Here is a 16,243-nt window from a genome sequence, read left to right on the forward strand (position 1 = left end):
GCTGACCCCTGGTCTACATGATGGGGCAATAATTTCATCTTGAAATATACTTTTGATTTTGAGTTGATCTCATGGCTGCTTTATAGATGTGAATTGGTATTTTTAATCAGCATCCCCATCTCCCATTTTAAGTTATCTTTCCCTTTTCTTCCATTTTTTTATCCAGGCCCAGGCACGATGTCATCGAATTGGGCAGAGCAAAGCTGTGAAGGTGTACCGTCTCATCACTCGGAATTCTTATGAGAGAGAAATGTTTGATAAAGCTAGCCTCAAGTTGGGATTGGATAAGGCTGTGCTGCAGTCAATGAGTGGTCGGGATGGCAACATTACTGGAGTGAGTTCTCTTGGTTTATTGATAATGTTTGTACCAGGTCATAGAGATAGAGAGACAAAAAACTATTTTTGCATTGGAATCTGACCACCTTATTTGGATTTTCTATTTTTATTTCTTTTTTAATTTTTTTAATTTTTAGAGAGAGAGAGGAAGGGAGGGAGAAATATTGATGTGTGAGCAAAACATTGGCTGCCTCCTGTATGCCCCCTACCAGGAATCGAACCAGCAACCTTTATAATTCTTAAAAGATAACAAACTAAAATATTATGATATCATTAGATAATGTTATCTTGGTAGTCTTTTCATCTTTCTATTGGATTTTGTAGATCCAGCAATTCTCCAAGAAGGAAATTGAAGACCTCTTACGAAAAGGAGCATATGCAGCCATAATGGAGGAAGATGATGAAGGCTCTAAGTTTTGTGAAGAGGACATTGACCAGATCTTGTTAAGACGAACCACAACCATCACCATTGAGTCTGAAGGAAAGGGTTCTACCTTTGCCAAGGTATGTTCTATCTGTGCCAGAGGCTAGACAAGCAGAGATAGACACAAGAATCTCTAGTTCTTCTGTGCAACCTCCTCTTCTGGTTTAGGAACAGCCTGCTCTTTTTCAGTGAGGATCACCTCAGTGTGGCAAGGGGAGCTCGTGTGGGTTAATCCACCCATGAGCTCTGTAAGTTCTGTGCTGCACCTAGGGAGTTTTGTTCACCTGGAGGTGCTCAATGACCAGAAAATATACATCTAAACCCTTAAGTTCAGCATTACTCTCTGCATTTTTAAGCATGTGCAGCAAAATTCAGTACTCTTTTTTGGCCACTGACCCTGTGTTCAACCCCACTATTTGGCCTAGACACACCTACCAACTCCAGTATTTGTAACAACAAAGGGGCACACATTGCTTCTGTAAAGTGGCATCCTTCAGATACTTGGTAGCTTTTAGGATATGTGTACCCTTGATGGCCTGGACAGTTTCACAAGTGTTCTTAAAATGAACGTGAAGATTTGAACCTCTTGGTTTGCATGATTTTGTGGGGTTTTCTGGGGCAAGTGAATAGCGAACCATTTTCAGAAGTCACCTCAGGCTGCTTTTAGGACAAGCTAAATATATGTTGTAAAAGCAGTTAACTGGTTTCCCATTGCTCAGAAAAGTAGTATAGTCAACTTTACTCTGTCTTTTGTTCCTCACCAGGCAAGCTTTGTTGCTTCTGAAAATAGAACAGATATTTCTTTGGATGACCCCAACTTTTGGCAAAAGTGGGCCAAAAAGGCTGATCTAGACATGGATCTACTCAATAGCAAGGTGAGCTGCCTTTTCCTTTAGGGAGGAAATATTACAGAAGACACAGTACTCTCAGGAATCTTTATAGCTGCTCAGTTTCTTAGATGCAGACATTGGTTTATAATAGTGTATTATATACAAAGGCTGTTGAAAAAACTTTCTACATAGTAGGCCCCAGAAAACTTCTTAGATATCTACCACTTCATTTATTTCCTGAATCCCTGTAGATTATTTAGCGTGTCCTAAAAAAATCTCTCTGTGAGTATCTACAAACATTACATCCAAGGCTATTTCAATCCATAATTGTCTTAATGCCTTTCTCATGATCATATCATGAAGAGTTACATCTCTTTCTATTCTTTGCATAGAATAACTTGGTGATTGACACACCTAGAGTACGAAAACAAACCCGCCACTTCAGCACTCTGAAGGATGACGACCTGGTAGAATTCTCTGATTTGGAAAGTGAAGATGACGAGCGGCCACGCTCTCGCCGGCATGACCGTCACCACACCTATGGACGCACTGACTGCTTTCGGGTGGAAAAGCACCTATTGGTATATGGGTAAGAACCCACCTTGCCATCAGAGTATGTGCATCTCCATCTTGATAGGCACCCTGTTTGCCATTCAAGTTGGAGATTTCAAATGGGACAATAGGACAAACTTTATTTATTCTGTTACTATGTTTCCCCAAGATCTTTTTATCTCCCACCTTTTTGGGATATGTGATTCTGGGGACTGGGGAATGTTATTGAATTAGAGTCCCCAGGAATATGCTAATTAGCCATTACGACCAAGCAGGAGGGTGGGCCAGCAGGAGGGGGCAGGGCAGCAAGCTATGGTGGGGAGGAGGGTAAGGGCAGCTACAGGAGAGCAGGGCAGAGGGCAGAGAGCTATAGGAGGGTGGGGCAGCGGGTGGAGAGCTACAGGAGGGCAGCAGCGACCTACTGGCACACGAATTCGTGCGCAGGGCTACTAGTATATTAATATAATTTCCTTTTTGTTCTTCTAGTTGGGGACGGTGGCGAGATATCTTATCTCATGGACGCTTTAAGCGACGTATGACTGAGCGAGATGTGGAGACAATTTGCCGGGCCATCCTCGTGTACTGTCTTTTACACTATCGTGGGGATGAAAATATCAAAGGCTTCATTTGGGACTTGATTAGCCCTGCTGAAAATGGCAAGACAAAAGAATTGCAGAATCATTCTGGTAATTACCAACTCTTTACTTTTCATCTTTCTTTAGGTTATCTAATCCTTTTCAGGTCCAAGGAGTTTTCTCAATCCAAGTCTTCAATGTTTCCCCTTCTCCAGGTCTGTCTATCCCTGTGCCTCGTGGTCGCAAGGGAAAAAAGGTAAAGTCACAAAGCACTTTTGATATCCATAAGGCAGATTGGATCCGGAAATACAACCCTGACACTCTGTTCCAAGATGAAAGTTATAAGAAACACTTGAAACATCAGTGTAACAAGTAAGGATGGAATTTGACCAAGACTAAAATGTTTTCCAATTCAGACTTTCTCTACACTATTATTGAGCCAGCTCTTCCTCTCTTCTTTGTAGGGTGCTGTTACGGGTACGAATGCTATACTATCTGAGGCAGGAGGTGATTGGAGACCAGGCAGAGAAGGTGTTAGGGGGTGCCATTGCCAGGTAAAGTTCTTCTGTAGTTTTCTTGCCATGCCTTATTGAAGAAAAGATTGTTTTATTTATTTAATTTTATATTATATTTATACTGGATAATTAAAATCTATCTAGTAGGTCTTTAGTTCTGTATCTGATACCAGCAGAAGGAAGTAGACAGCTGCATGAGCATTTAAATTAATGGATAAAAGAAGATTCTTGTAGTACTCTCTCCAAGGATTATTATTTTAATTTCCTGCATTGCTGTACTGACTCTGCCCTCTTACACCTTTTTTTTCCCCAAAGGAAAATGTTTACTATAAAAATTCAAGATTCACATTATGATAAATGGTAAATGAAATATCCTCTTGATAAGAGTTCAACTTTTACATTTTTTTTTCTATTTAATCCTGCCATCTTTTTTTCTAGTCCTCCCGCACCTTTTCCTGTCTGTGGTTACATTGGTAGATTCCCTCCTTCACAAGTTAGGATTATCATTACAAATTTTAATACACACTTTAACTTTACCAACATCTAGGTTATATTTGTAATCTTCCTTTACCTTCATTCCCAAGTATACTTTTAGTTGTCCATGTTCTTGGAAAGACATGTGGCATTTTATTTTTCAGTTTTCTGTTGATTTTTGGTGTTGTCCTCTTATACCTTTAGTGAGATTGACATATGGTTCCCAGTAGTGGATCAGCTGGAGGTTCCAACAACATGGTGGGACAGTGAGGCTGACAAGTCCCTGCTCATTGGCGTGTTTAAGCATGGTAGGTACCTTCTTTTAGTCTGTTCTTTTCCTGTTGTAGATTTATATCCACAGATAGAACATTTAGCAAAATGCTCATGACTAATAACTGACTTCTGTGATTGATCTTCAATAAACTTACGTTTGAATGGGAAACTAGTTCTTAAATATTCAGAGCTGAGTAGCTATCCCTATAAATAGATGTTTAAGAAAGACCAGATGGATAGTTAAATCCCAATGTAGGGAGTCTTCCATCTGTTCTCTAATAATTGTTACCAATCTGTATGTTGTGGCATCTAAGTTAAGGTTCCACAAATCAGGGGAGGTAGTATATGCTCACTATCGTTAAATGTACTTAATTTGTATGACTTTACTGTGGCTTGCTGAAAGTGTTCTATAACATCCATTTTTCTAAATGTTCAGCAGTCACTCCGAACCTTTATTAAAATAGGATGTTATAGAAGTAGAATACTTTCTACTTCTGATGTGTGTGTAAACGATAGTGTTTGAGTGAAATAAAAAGGGGGGTGTGTGAGAGAAAATACTTTCTCTTCATGTTTGCCTAATGACAAATCCTAGGCATTAAAAGCATTGAGCGCTAAATTCCAGCCCACTGACTTGGTGAATTGGAATATTATTTCTTTTTTTAAAATATTTTTCCTGCCCTGGCTGGTGTGGCTCAGTTGGTTGGGCATCTTCCCGTGCACCCAAAGATTGTTGGTTTGATTCCCTGTCAGGACACATGCCCTGATTGTGGGATCAATCCCCAGTAGGAGGCATGCAGGAGGCAGCTGAACAATGTTTCTCTCTCATTGATGTTTCTGGTCCTCTCTAAAAATCCATTTTTAATAATAAAATACTTCTGTTTACTTTTATAAAATAAAAGTAATGGCACTGATCCACATGTTTTTGAGAAGTTTAATGGGATAAGAAAAAGTGTGAGCATTTGTAATTTTGGGCTTACTTGTGAGACACATAGGTTTAGAAGAGTATAAACATCCTAAAGTGTGAGCATTCATTCATTTACCATTCATGAAAAGTTCAGTCTGTTTGCAGGTACAAGTTTTTAATCCTTCATTTGAAAATGTGTGACTTTTCCCTAAATTTTTTTACTTTTTTAGTTTCCCCATCTATGTAGTAAAAATAATAGGAAGACTACCAATTAAATGGTTGTCCCTATAAATAGATGTGCCAGAAAGACCAGATGGATAGTTAAATCCCAATATAGGGAGTCTTCCATCTGTTCTCTAATAATTGTTACCAATCTGTATGTTGTGCCATCTAAGTTACGTGTATAAAAATTCATTAAATTCCTATTTTTAATAACTAGTATTAAAGCTCTTTATAACTCTAAATTGCTATAGAAATATTAAATATAGTAATACTAAAGGCCCAGTGCATGAATTCTTGCACAAGTGGGGTCCCTTGGCCTGGCCTGTGGGATCAGGCTGAAACCGGCTTTCTGACATCCCCCGAGGGGTCCCAGATTTTCAGAAGGCACAGGCCAGGCTGAGGGACCCCACCGGTGCACGATTGGGGCTGGGGAGGGATGCGGGAGGATGGCCAGCGGGAGAGGGACCGCAGGAGGGCTCCAGGGTGTGTCTGGCCCGTCTCGCTCAGTCCCGATTGGCCGGACCCCAGTAGCAAGCTAACACACTGGTCGGAGCATCTGCCCACTGGTGATCAGTGCATGTCATAGTGAGCAGTTGAGCGGCCTTAGCATATCATTAGCATATTATGCTTTGATTGGTTGACCGGACACTTAGCATATTAGGCTTTTATTTTATAGGACAACTCAAGAGCTGTCCAGGTTAACATTTAAACTATATTTTGCATTGTGAAAAAAGGAGCCCATATAATATACAAAATAAGCATATGAAATAAGCATAAAAACAAAGCGAATCCATGATTTTCTTCAATTTATGGCCCTTTTTCTTCTAGGCTATGAAAAATACAATACTATGAGGGCAGACCCAGCTTTATGTTTCTTGGAAAAGGCTGGTCGACCAGATGACAAAGCTATTGCAGCAGAACACCGAGTGTTGGATAATTTCTCTGACATAGTAGAAGGGTAAGCATTGGTGTTTAATTCTCTTAAAGTTCTGAGGCAACCCTCTAAAGGCTATTAGATAACTTGTGCTAAGAGGTAACTTTAGCCTTGACTGAACACATTGGGATTCTTAATGATGGTTATACTTATGAATGATAAATTCTTAACAAAGAGTGAGACCAGCAGAAAGGACTCCATAAACTGGCTTAAAACCAAGCATTGCCATAAGATACAACTAAGGGTGAAAATTAATATTACTCCCAATTGGCTTATTTGATGTTCTATTCCATTTTCTTTGCAATACTTTTCTGTACAGCCACAGTAGCTGAAAGGTTAACTAGTCTTCTTAAAAAATAATAGCCATGTAGCTCTTCCATACCACTTATGTGGTAGAGCCTCAGGAAATTTTAGCTCTGGTTTATCATCTCTTAGTGGTGGTTGACACATAAAAGCATTACTCTGCCTGGATACATGCCTCGATGATGAATTGCCATGCTAATACTGAGCCATCAGGTGGGGCAGTGTTGCCCTACTTGGGTGCCAGTGAGTTGAACAAAACTTCTCATGTGGAGACCTGAGGGGCATGTGAGAGAGTTGGCTTAGTTCATGAATACCCACACATCTTCATGATTGAGAGGTTTCTCTTTGATGATCAAAACCTCAGGTTGCTTAGTGAAGGACCCTCAAAGGAAATTGGGCCGTTTATTCATTGCAATAATAAATTATTTAATTATTATGTCACTCTTCTGCTCAGTAGAGCAAAGTTGTAAAAATAAGCATGGGTCATTCGAATGAAATAGAAGTATATAGTTGGGAAGGGGGGTAGGTAATGGGTTAAACAATAAACAGGGCTATCAAGAGACAACAAGTGTGCTTGTTGGTGTTTCATTTTAAATTAAAGCAACTTACAGTGCTCTTTGTCAATTTTTCCCTGTTCTTTGTTCTTTTGGATGCTGTGCCTAACTTACTCAGAGCTTAGCATCTGGCCTGCCTTTCCTTCCAGCATGAAAAAAAAGACTATTCCATGCTGGATTGTATGTTTGGCCAGCTCTTCATCCTAGGTTCCTCTTAGTGAAAAAAGGTATGTTGCTAATAGCATTTTCTCATGCCTCTGTGTAATTTTAGGGTTGACTTTGATAAGGATTGTGAAGATCCTGAATATAAACCACTCCAGGGTCCCCCAAAGGACCAAGATGATGAGGTGAGAATTCTCATTTAAGTCTATTTTCTCTCTTACTAAATAGTTAAGTATTCTCCAATTCCTACAATCCTGAAGTATATTGACTAATTTATAATACAAAATGAAAAGTAATTACCATTTGAGAATATGAAGTATTATAGAAAGGATTGTAATGCTTCTGGGGGAGATCAGGGATGACTTTGTGGAAGACCTAAACTGGACATTGGAAAATACTATTTTTAATAAATTCCTGAGTCCTGTTATCTTCAAGCCATTAATAAGAACTGACTTTTCAGGTTCTTCTTTCTTACTCACTTAGTTACTTCAAGTGTTTTGTGAGGGTTCCTTTCAATAGAAAATTTTCTTGATCCTTGGTACTGTAGAAGGACACACATGAGAAAGTGATTTCAGAGTATCAACTTCTTCCCCTTTCCCTCTTCCCTCCATCCTGTGGGGTGGATCTCCTTCTCTAGGGTGATCCTTTGATGATGATGGATGAGGAGATCTCAGTAATTGATGGAGAAGAAGGTAAATGTCTAGGTCACCTAGTACAATTTGTGTGGGATGGTGCGTTTGGGGAATTATCAACTGATTCTATCCTATCCTGGGATTTCTAAGAGCTTTGCCTTTGGGTGGGTTGAATTACCAGTATTATCTGTACTGTCTTTCCTGTACTTCTTTTTCATTCTACTTTGGTTCCCACAGCCCAGGTAACCCAACAGCCAGGCCATCTATTCTGGCCTCCAGGCTCTGCCCTGACAGCTAGGCTTCGGCGCCTAGTCACAGCCTATCAGCGTAGCTACAAGAGAGAGCAGATGAAGATAGAGGCTGCAGAACGTGGGGACCGGAGACGGCGACGTTGTGAGGCAGCCTTCAAGCTAAAAGAAATTGCACGGCGGGAAAAACAACAACGGTAAAATATGGCTGGGAATTTGGGCTAAACTGTAAGCTTATCTTTACTATAGGCCCTATATTGAAAAGCATCTTAAGAAGAAATTATTTGAAATTCTCTAAAGAGGGACCATCTTCTTTGCCCTTAATTGTTACACTTCTTTGACATAAACTTCACTTTCTGCATAATTATAACTCCCAGGAAGATCTCCTGTATGGACATTCTCATTATTTGCCCACATCATTTTTCCCTTTAGCTTGCTAATTATTAAATTCTTACATGTTACAGAGTACCTCTTAACTACCTCATCTGCTATCTTCTGAGCCTTTATTTTCCCCCTAATTTCAATTTTTGTGTATTCAGATTCTCTAAGCCACACTAAGAAGTAACCAGTTTCCCTATATTCTTCTGATGACTGTTGTCTGATTCCTCTTCCCTTTGTAGATGGACAAGGCGTGAACAAACTGATTTCTATCGAGTAGTGTCTACCTTTGGTGTGGAGTATGATCCTGACACCATGCAATTCCATTGGGATCGCTTCCGCACTTTTGCTCGACTAGACAAAAAAACAGACGAAAGCCTTACCAAGTATTTCCATGGCTTTGTGGCCATGTGCCGCCAAGTGTGCCGTCTTCCCCCAGCAGCTGGAGATGGTATGCGAAACTAGAGATTTTTGGATGAGTGTAGGGATGGATGGTGACAGAAGCAATTGTAGCTCATTTCTCCTTCCACATTTATCTCTTGTAGAGCCTCCAGACCCTAATCTGTTTATTGAGCCCATCACTGAGGAGAGGGCCTCACGAACTCTCTACCGTATCGAATTGCTTCGGCGCTTACGGGAACAAGTTTTATGCCACCCCCTTTTAGAAGAGCGACTGGCATTATGTCAGCCTCCAGGTCCTGAATTGCCCAAGTGGTGGGAACCTGTTCGACATGATGGGGAGCTTCTACGAGGGGCAGCCCGTCATGGGGTGAGCCAAACAGATTGCAATATCATGCAGGACCCAGACTTCTCTTTTCTGGCTGCCCGAATGAATTATATGCAGAACCATCAAGCAGGAGCACCAGCTCCATCCCTGTCACGCTGCTCTACGCCACTGCTACACCAGCAGTATACCTCGCGCACTGCCTCACCGTTGCCCCTGCGCCCAGATGCTCCTGTTGAAAAGCCACCTGAGGAGACAGCTGCCCAGGCCCCCAGTCTGGACAGTCTAACTTTAAAGCTAGAGCATGACATGGTAGCCAGGAGCCGACCAACCCCTCAAGTCTATGAGATGCGAGTAGCCTCCTCTGATACTACCCCTCTGGTTTCCCGGAGTGTCCTACCAGTCAAACTGGAAGATGAGGATGATTCAGACTCTGAGCTGGACTTGAGCAAGCTGTCACCATCATCCTCTTCTTCCTCATCCTCATCCAGCTCCAGCTCCAGCACTGATGAGAGTGAGGACGAGAAGGAAGAGAAGCTAAGTGAGTGCATGTGACAGGCTGTTAACCTTCTTCCTTATTACCCCCTTCTCTGCTCTTCCCCTTCTTTTCTAAATGCATCTTCTGAAAGAGATTCAGATTTTGATTTGATAGAATATCCAGAGATCTGTTATTCTCCGAGTCTTTATTTAAAAGTATATATAATGCCATTCCTATATAATCTTATTCTTTCATCTTTGCTCATACATTCTGTATGATCTCTAGCTGCTGACAGGTCCCACTCAAAGCTCTATGATGAAGAGAGTCTCCTGTCCCTCACTATGTCTCAAGATGGATTCCCAAATGATGATGGAGAACAGATGACCCCCGAGCTTCTGCTGCTACAAGAAAGACAAAGAGCCTCTGAGTGGCCCAAGGTAATAGCCTCATTCCTGGACATGTAGAGTCTAGAAATATAGTGTAACATACAAGAAACAAGGAACAGATGGTTCTGATTTTCTTTGATTGTGTTTGGTGCTACATGTTTTTTTATAAAACTCTTCTCAGTTGACTAAGGATTCTGATACTATTACCTCCCTCCTTTCTGCCTTATGATTGTACCCATCTTGATAATGATGGCATTGTGATTTCACAAGATCACATAGCTAATACTCCGGCCCTAAAACCAGTGTTGACTTATTTTTCCCCCACTCAGGATCGTGTCCTGATCAACCGTATTGACCTCGTCTGCCAGGCTGTACTCTCAGGGAAGTGGCCTTCTAGCCGCCGAAGTCAGGAAATGCTAACAGGAGGAATTTTGGGGCCAGGCAACCACTTGCTAGACAGTCCTTCATTGACTCCAGGAGAATATGGTGACTCTCCAGTCCCCACACCACGAAGTAGCAGTGCAGCTTCCATGGCAGAGGAGGAAGTGTCCGCAGTCACCACAGCAGCAGCTCAGTTCACCAAACTTCGCCGAGGCATGGATGAGAAGGAGTTTACAGTTCAGATCAAAGATGTAAGCTTCTCATTTAGGTATTGGGAAGTGGGGAAGGAGGTTATAGTTCTTGCTAACTCCTTTCACTAAATTCATTTGGTTAGCTAACTTTAAAAATGAAAGGAGGAAATAAATTTTAGCTAGCCCAGCTGGTGTTGCTCAGTGGTTGATCATTGATCCATGAACCAAGAGGTCTCCAGTTCGATTCCTGGTCAGGGCACATGCTCAGGATTGCAAGCTCGATCCCCAGTAGAGGGTATGCAGGAGGCAGCCGATCAGTGATTCTCTCTCATCATTGATGTTTCTATCCCTCTCTCCTTCTTCCTCTCTGAAATCAAGCAAAAGCATATACATTTTGTTATATTTCTAGTTTCTACCCTTTGGTGCAATGGCCTTTTCACTATCATTGAGTCAGAAGATGACTCTACCCCAGGGGTCCTCAAACTACGGCCCGCAGGCCACATGCAAATACAAATATTGTATTTGTTCCCGTTTTGTTTTTTTTACTTCAAAATAAGATATGTGCAGTGTGCATAGGAATTTGTTCATAGTTGTTTTTTTAAACTATAGTCTGGCCCTCCAACGGTCTGAGGGACAGTGAACTGGCCCCCTGTTTAAAAAGTTTGAGGACCCCTGCTCTACCCCAAGTCCCCCAAAGCTTAATCCTTATTTTAAAAACATGTGCCAATTGACATCTTGGGTTGGTGGGTTGTCTTACTAGGAGGAAGGATTGAAGCTAACATTCCAGAAGCACAAGTTGATGGCTAATGGAGTAATGGGAGATGGACATCCTCTGTTTCATAAGAAGAAGGGGAACAGAAAGAAGCTAGTTGAGGTGAGTGGTAGAGAAAGTCTTTAACAAGTTGATTAGATAAGAGCTTTTTATTCTCAGTAATGGTGAAGGCACTTGGGATTGAGGGACTAGAAGATGTTAGAGTTATTTTATGGCTACCATTGGCTCTGCTCCCCCTCCCTTCCTGCCCCAAAGAAGAGTATGTGCTCATGGGGGTGGATTCTGGGTTTGCAGCTGGAGGTGGAGTGCATGGAAGAGCCTAATCACCTTGATGTGGACCTGGAGACTCGGATCCCTGTCATCAATAAGGTGGATGGTACTTTGCTGGTGGGTGAGGATGCCCCTCGCCGGGCTGAACTGGAGATGTGGTTACAGGGTCATCCAGAGTTCGCTGTCGATCCCCGATTTCTAGCGGTGAGTGGCAGTTCCATCCAGCAAGATTTAAAACCATTCCCTTGATTTTTAAGATGTGTGAGACGGAGGAAGCATGCCATATTATGTCATTGTTTCTGCATCTTTAAAATAGGTGTAGTACCTACCAGTCATCCTACCTTACAGAGTTGTAAGGATCAAAAATAAAATAATGTTAAAGCACCTGTTAAATTGCTAGGCAAGTATTTGCTATCAAATTATTATATAACCACCTAAAATTTCTGGAGAGATCTACTTCATTGCCGTTTTCCACTAGGACTAATCTGTTTATCCATGCAATAAGCACTTACTGTCAAACTAGACACTAATACCTTAGTAATTACTCTAGAGCAGATTTTTACTCCTCTGGGATAACTGATGCTTTTCTATTGCAGTATATGGAGGATCGCAGAAAACAAAAGTGGCAGAGATGTAAAAAAAATAATAAGGTAGAATTGAACTGTTTGGGAATGGAACCAGTACAGACCCCCAACTCTAGGAATGGAAAAAAGGTAAGTGAGACTGAGGCATTACCGCTCTATTCCCACACTAGATGTGACTGGAGAAATTTAATGCTATTTATCTTTTTTCCAATGTGTGTCAGAGAAAATGTGTCTTCACCAATAAGGAAGCCAGAGTAATTTTATTGGTATTTTTATAGTCCTGATGGCATCGTTATCTCTAGAAAAGCATAAAATTCTAAAAACTAATTTCAGCACTTTAAGCATATTAAAATATAAGAATTAGTAAGATGTGTTAGAGCATTTAAAGCCTTATCCTACTCTTCTACTAAGGGGTTTTTGGCAAATCCTTTAATCTTTTCTTTTTGCACAGCCTGCCTGAAAAGAGAGGTTTGGACCACATAATTTCTAAAAGTTTTATGATTCTATATATTTTAGAAGTGATTTGGGGCCTACTAAGGAAAACAGTCATGGGGTTTGGGTTGAGAATCACTAATAATATGCCAGTAATTCAGTAGGTTATTATTTAATAATTATTATGTGTTTTATCATGGTTACAGACCTTCTGGATTAAGTACTCATATCCTTTCCACCAATATAAAACTGCAAAAGTTTCTCTTGGCTGTGTTTTTCTTACTTTGGGTAATAGTTGTATTTTTTTTTAATATATTGTTATTGATTTCAAGGAGGGAAAGAGGGACAGAAACATCATTGATGAGAGAGTCATCGATTGGCTGCCTTCCACATGCCGAGCCTGACTGGGAATCGAACCATGACCTCCCATTTCATAGGTTGATAACCACTGAGCCATGCTGGCCGGGCAATAGTTGTATTTTTTAAACAGATAAAAATCATGGTTTGGTTTGGTAAGCATTTATAATGGATTAGCACTTTTGCATACTCACTTTATTTAATCATTACTCATTTGATCATTTTACATCTTTTTACATGATTTCTCTTAACAAAATTGATTTCTAAATGAACAATATCTTTTGTATTTAACAAATTCTTATAACATTATTTTGCATATAATATATATTTATTTATGAGGCTTATTTTGGTGAAAGTGTTGCATATAAATAGTTTCATATAAATATTTTGTTTCATATAAAATAATGTTTTCATTTTTCCTCTTAGTCTCCATGGGACCAAGTGGGTAATAGGCAGAATAGTTGATATGAGAGGCTGATGGCTAGAAGGCTGGTACCTTCTCTGTCTTGAATTTATCATTGTAGAGCAGCCTGTAAAAAAAAGCCTTTAGTGTTACCTCAACTACTTCTGCTAATTCTTTATAGTCTATTGATAACTCTAAGAAAGAAAGAATCATAGAAAATTATGACTAGTACAGAATTCTTATATAGAATTGATCACTGTGTCTAGCACTACATACTTTATTATTGAAGTTTAGGTGCTGTTATAATATTTTAAAAGTCTTTACAAATAGAGTTCTGAGATGTTTGTAAGATAGAAAGGTATGTTCTCATGTGTGAGATGGTAGGCTTAGATTGGGCAATGTCCAAAGACACAGATACCCATTGTCTGAATTCAGTGACTGTTTACCCAGTATTATACATGTCTAGCAAAGCAGAGGCATTAAAAGTAATAATTTCCAGCACCAGTGAACTTAACCAAAATTTAGTCAGAACATTTGAAAGAAGCAATTTAGCCCTAACCGGTTTGGCTCAGTGGATAGAGCGTCGGCCTGCGGACTCAAGGGTCCCAGGTTCGATTCTGGTCGGGGGCATGTACCTTGGTTGCGGGCACATACCCAGTGGGGAGTGTGCAGGAGGCAGCTGAATCGATGTTTCTCTCTCATTGATGTTTCTGGCTCTCTATCCCTCTCCCTTTCTCTCTGTAAAAAATCAATAAAATATATTTTTTTAAAAAAAGAAAGAAGCAATTTAAAATTCAGCAGATACGTAAGCTTTTATCATTGTGAGAAATGTATTACATTTGGTGAGGAGCTAGCCACAATCTTTTTGGTGTTGTAGACATCCAAAAGTGTAACCTGACCTCTCTTTGGTTTACCCACTCTGATCTGATGAAGGATAGTATCGTAAATATCAGCACAGTTGTGAGCACTTCACATGGTAAGATCATGTGAACAAACTGCTGTCAGTAAAGTATACTGTACAAGTATTGATTCAGTGTCTTACTCAGACACCTCATTAACCAAGGTAAGCATTTGTGAAGTAGTTGGTCAGAGTAAAAGTACAACGTACTCATGGGGAAAAAAGCAAAACTCTGGGCATGAGTCAGTAAGAAATCTTTGATCTTAGCATCAGAATGCTTCAACCAACTACTTCCAGCATTTGCTCCTATAACTGTTTACTTTTGTTTCATTTTTTCCCCTTCTTTTTACTGTCTTTTTTTGTTCTTCCTTGCAGAGTCACCATGCTGAAACTGTATTCAATCGGGTTTTGCCAGGGCCTATTGCACCAGACAACAGTAAGAAGCGAGCCCGTAGGATGCGACCAGACCTTTCTAAGATGATGGCCCTGATGCAGGGTGGAGGCACTGGCTCCCTGTCTCTGCACAATACCTTCCAGCACAGCAGTAGTGGTCTGCAGTCTGTGTCATCTCTGGGCCATAGCAGTGCTGCTTCTGCATCCTTGCCTTTTATGCCGTTTGTGATGGGTGGTGCAACATCATCCCCTCATGTAGACTCCAGCACCATGCTTCATCACCACCACCACCACCCCCACCCCCACCCCCACCATCATCACCATCACCATCCAGGCCTGAGAGCCACTGGTTATCCTTCTTCACCAGCCTCTACCACCTCTGGTACTGCCTTGAGGTTGCCATCACTGCAACCTGAGGACAATGAGGACGATGAGGATGAAGATGATGATGATGATTTATCTCAGGGCTATGATAGCTCAGAAAGGGACTTCTCACTCATTGATGATCCTATGATGCCAGCCAACTCAGACTCCAGCGAAGATGCGGATGACTGAAGCCTCAGCTTGGTCCCCATTGCTTGGGTGGCTGCTGTATTTTCATTTACTCTGGCCCTTGGACTATGGAAAAATGGGAGGGGCAGGGGAGATGTGGGGAAACCCAAGACTCCCACTCGAGGAGGTGAAAGGAAAAAGAAAACTTATACCTAATTGCTTCCAAATTTGAGCGGATTGGGTGGGCAGGGGAACTCCTTAAATAATACACGAACACTTCCTCATTTCTGGGGAAGAAAAGGAGACTAGAGCAGCTGAGGTGCTCACCCCTCCCTAGAAACCTCCATTAACCACAGACTATGTAGCGCTGGCCCTAGCCTCTGGCAGAGCCTGTTCCTGGCTGAACTGTGGATACAGCGGGAGGGTCAGGAACTGTTACCTTCCTTCCCTTGGCATTAATAAATTTAAGTTAATCCTTTCCCACTCTTCCCTTGTTCTACATCTGCTCAAATCCAATATAAATATTAATTTTAAGTATTGCTGTTCATGATGGGTAATTTCAGCACCACTTTCCGAAAGTCCATTACTGTTCATGCAAGTTAAGTTGGATAGGGCAGTCATTTGTACTCCATTAAAGGTTATAGATAAGTGTAGGCTGTCCAGTTTGCTAAAGGCAAGGGGATTAAGCTAAATAGTAGGCAAAATGTTCCATATTCAAACTCCAAGTTCTGAGAAGAGATGGAAGAATTTTGGCAAGAATCACGAAACTTTTGTTTCAAATTAAGTAACTGCTTTAGGGAAGCCTGAAGTGGTGTCACTAAACTGCTGCTAGGAGACTGGCAAGAGTTTGTCAGGACTCTGGGCCGGGTATGGGGCTGAATCCTCTTAAGCCATTTGTTTCCTACAACCCTTCCCCTGCCATTCCAGCGCTCAGATGAAGCCTGGGCATTTCCCCCCTTCTGTCCTTACCCCATAACTGGTGTGGTAGTTTCATTGGGAGGGTGGGCTCCCTCTCCCTGATTTGAGCTCTCCTCGCCTTCCTGGAGACCCTGACCCAGCGTCCTGACAGCGAAGGTTTTTCCAGCCCTGGAGCAGCAGAGACGTTTGCTTCCCCACCATTTCTAGGAGCGGAACGTACCACTCCCACGCCAGATCCCGCTCTTTCT

General features: G+C 41.3%; 1 protein-coding gene across 9 annotated transcripts in view; it reads left to right on the top strand.

The window, feature by feature from the left end:
- CHD8 (chromodomain helicase DNA binding protein 8) overlaps nucleotides 1-15,611 on the top strand; it is a 65,750-nt gene extending 50,139 nt beyond the window's left edge. For 5 of the 9 annotated variants that reach the window (XM_005856535.2, XM_005856532.2, XM_014537040.1 and 2 more), the window contains exons 19-38: nucleotides 167-334; nucleotides 661-840; nucleotides 1,525-1,635; nucleotides 1,983-2,179; nucleotides 2,629-2,828; nucleotides 2,909-3,089; nucleotides 3,182-3,271; nucleotides 3,911-4,014; nucleotides 5,934-6,063; nucleotides 7,168-7,243; nucleotides 7,696-7,750; nucleotides 7,928-8,135; nucleotides 8,559-8,767; nucleotides 8,862-9,581; nucleotides 9,804-9,955; nucleotides 10,234-10,536; nucleotides 11,237-11,350; nucleotides 11,543-11,722; nucleotides 12,115-12,231; nucleotides 14,568-15,611. In XM_005856535.2, coding sequence (XP_005856597.1) covers nucleotides 167-334; nucleotides 661-840; nucleotides 1,525-1,635; nucleotides 1,983-2,179; nucleotides 2,629-2,828; nucleotides 2,909-3,089; nucleotides 3,182-3,271; nucleotides 3,911-4,014; nucleotides 5,934-6,063; nucleotides 7,168-7,243; nucleotides 7,696-7,750; nucleotides 7,928-8,135; nucleotides 8,559-8,767; nucleotides 8,862-9,581; nucleotides 9,804-9,955; nucleotides 10,234-10,536; nucleotides 11,237-11,350; nucleotides 11,543-11,722; nucleotides 12,115-12,231; nucleotides 14,568-15,140 — 4,068 coding nt within the window. In that variant the 3' untranslated portion in view covers nucleotides 15,141-15,611. The remainder of the gene's footprint in view (nucleotides 1-166; nucleotides 335-660; nucleotides 841-1,524; nucleotides 1,636-1,982; nucleotides 2,180-2,628; nucleotides 2,829-2,908; nucleotides 3,090-3,181; nucleotides 3,272-3,910; nucleotides 4,015-5,933; nucleotides 6,064-7,167; nucleotides 7,244-7,695; nucleotides 7,751-7,927; nucleotides 8,136-8,558; nucleotides 8,768-8,861; nucleotides 9,582-9,803; nucleotides 9,956-10,233; nucleotides 10,537-11,236; nucleotides 11,351-11,542; nucleotides 11,723-12,114; nucleotides 12,232-14,567) is intronic. The other 4 variants (XM_005856536.2, XM_014537048.1, XM_005856537.2 and 1 more) reach the window with 3 other exon arrangements.
- Nucleotides 15,612-16,243: the final 632 nt, after the last annotated feature.

Source organism: Myotis brandtii, unplaced genomic scaffold, assembly GCF_000412655.1.
Source record: "Myotis brandtii unplaced genomic scaffold, ASM41265v1 scaffold1031, whole genome shotgun sequence".
In the NCBI taxonomy this organism is placed as follows: Eukaryota; Metazoa; Chordata; class Mammalia; order Chiroptera; family Vespertilionidae; genus Myotis; species Myotis brandtii.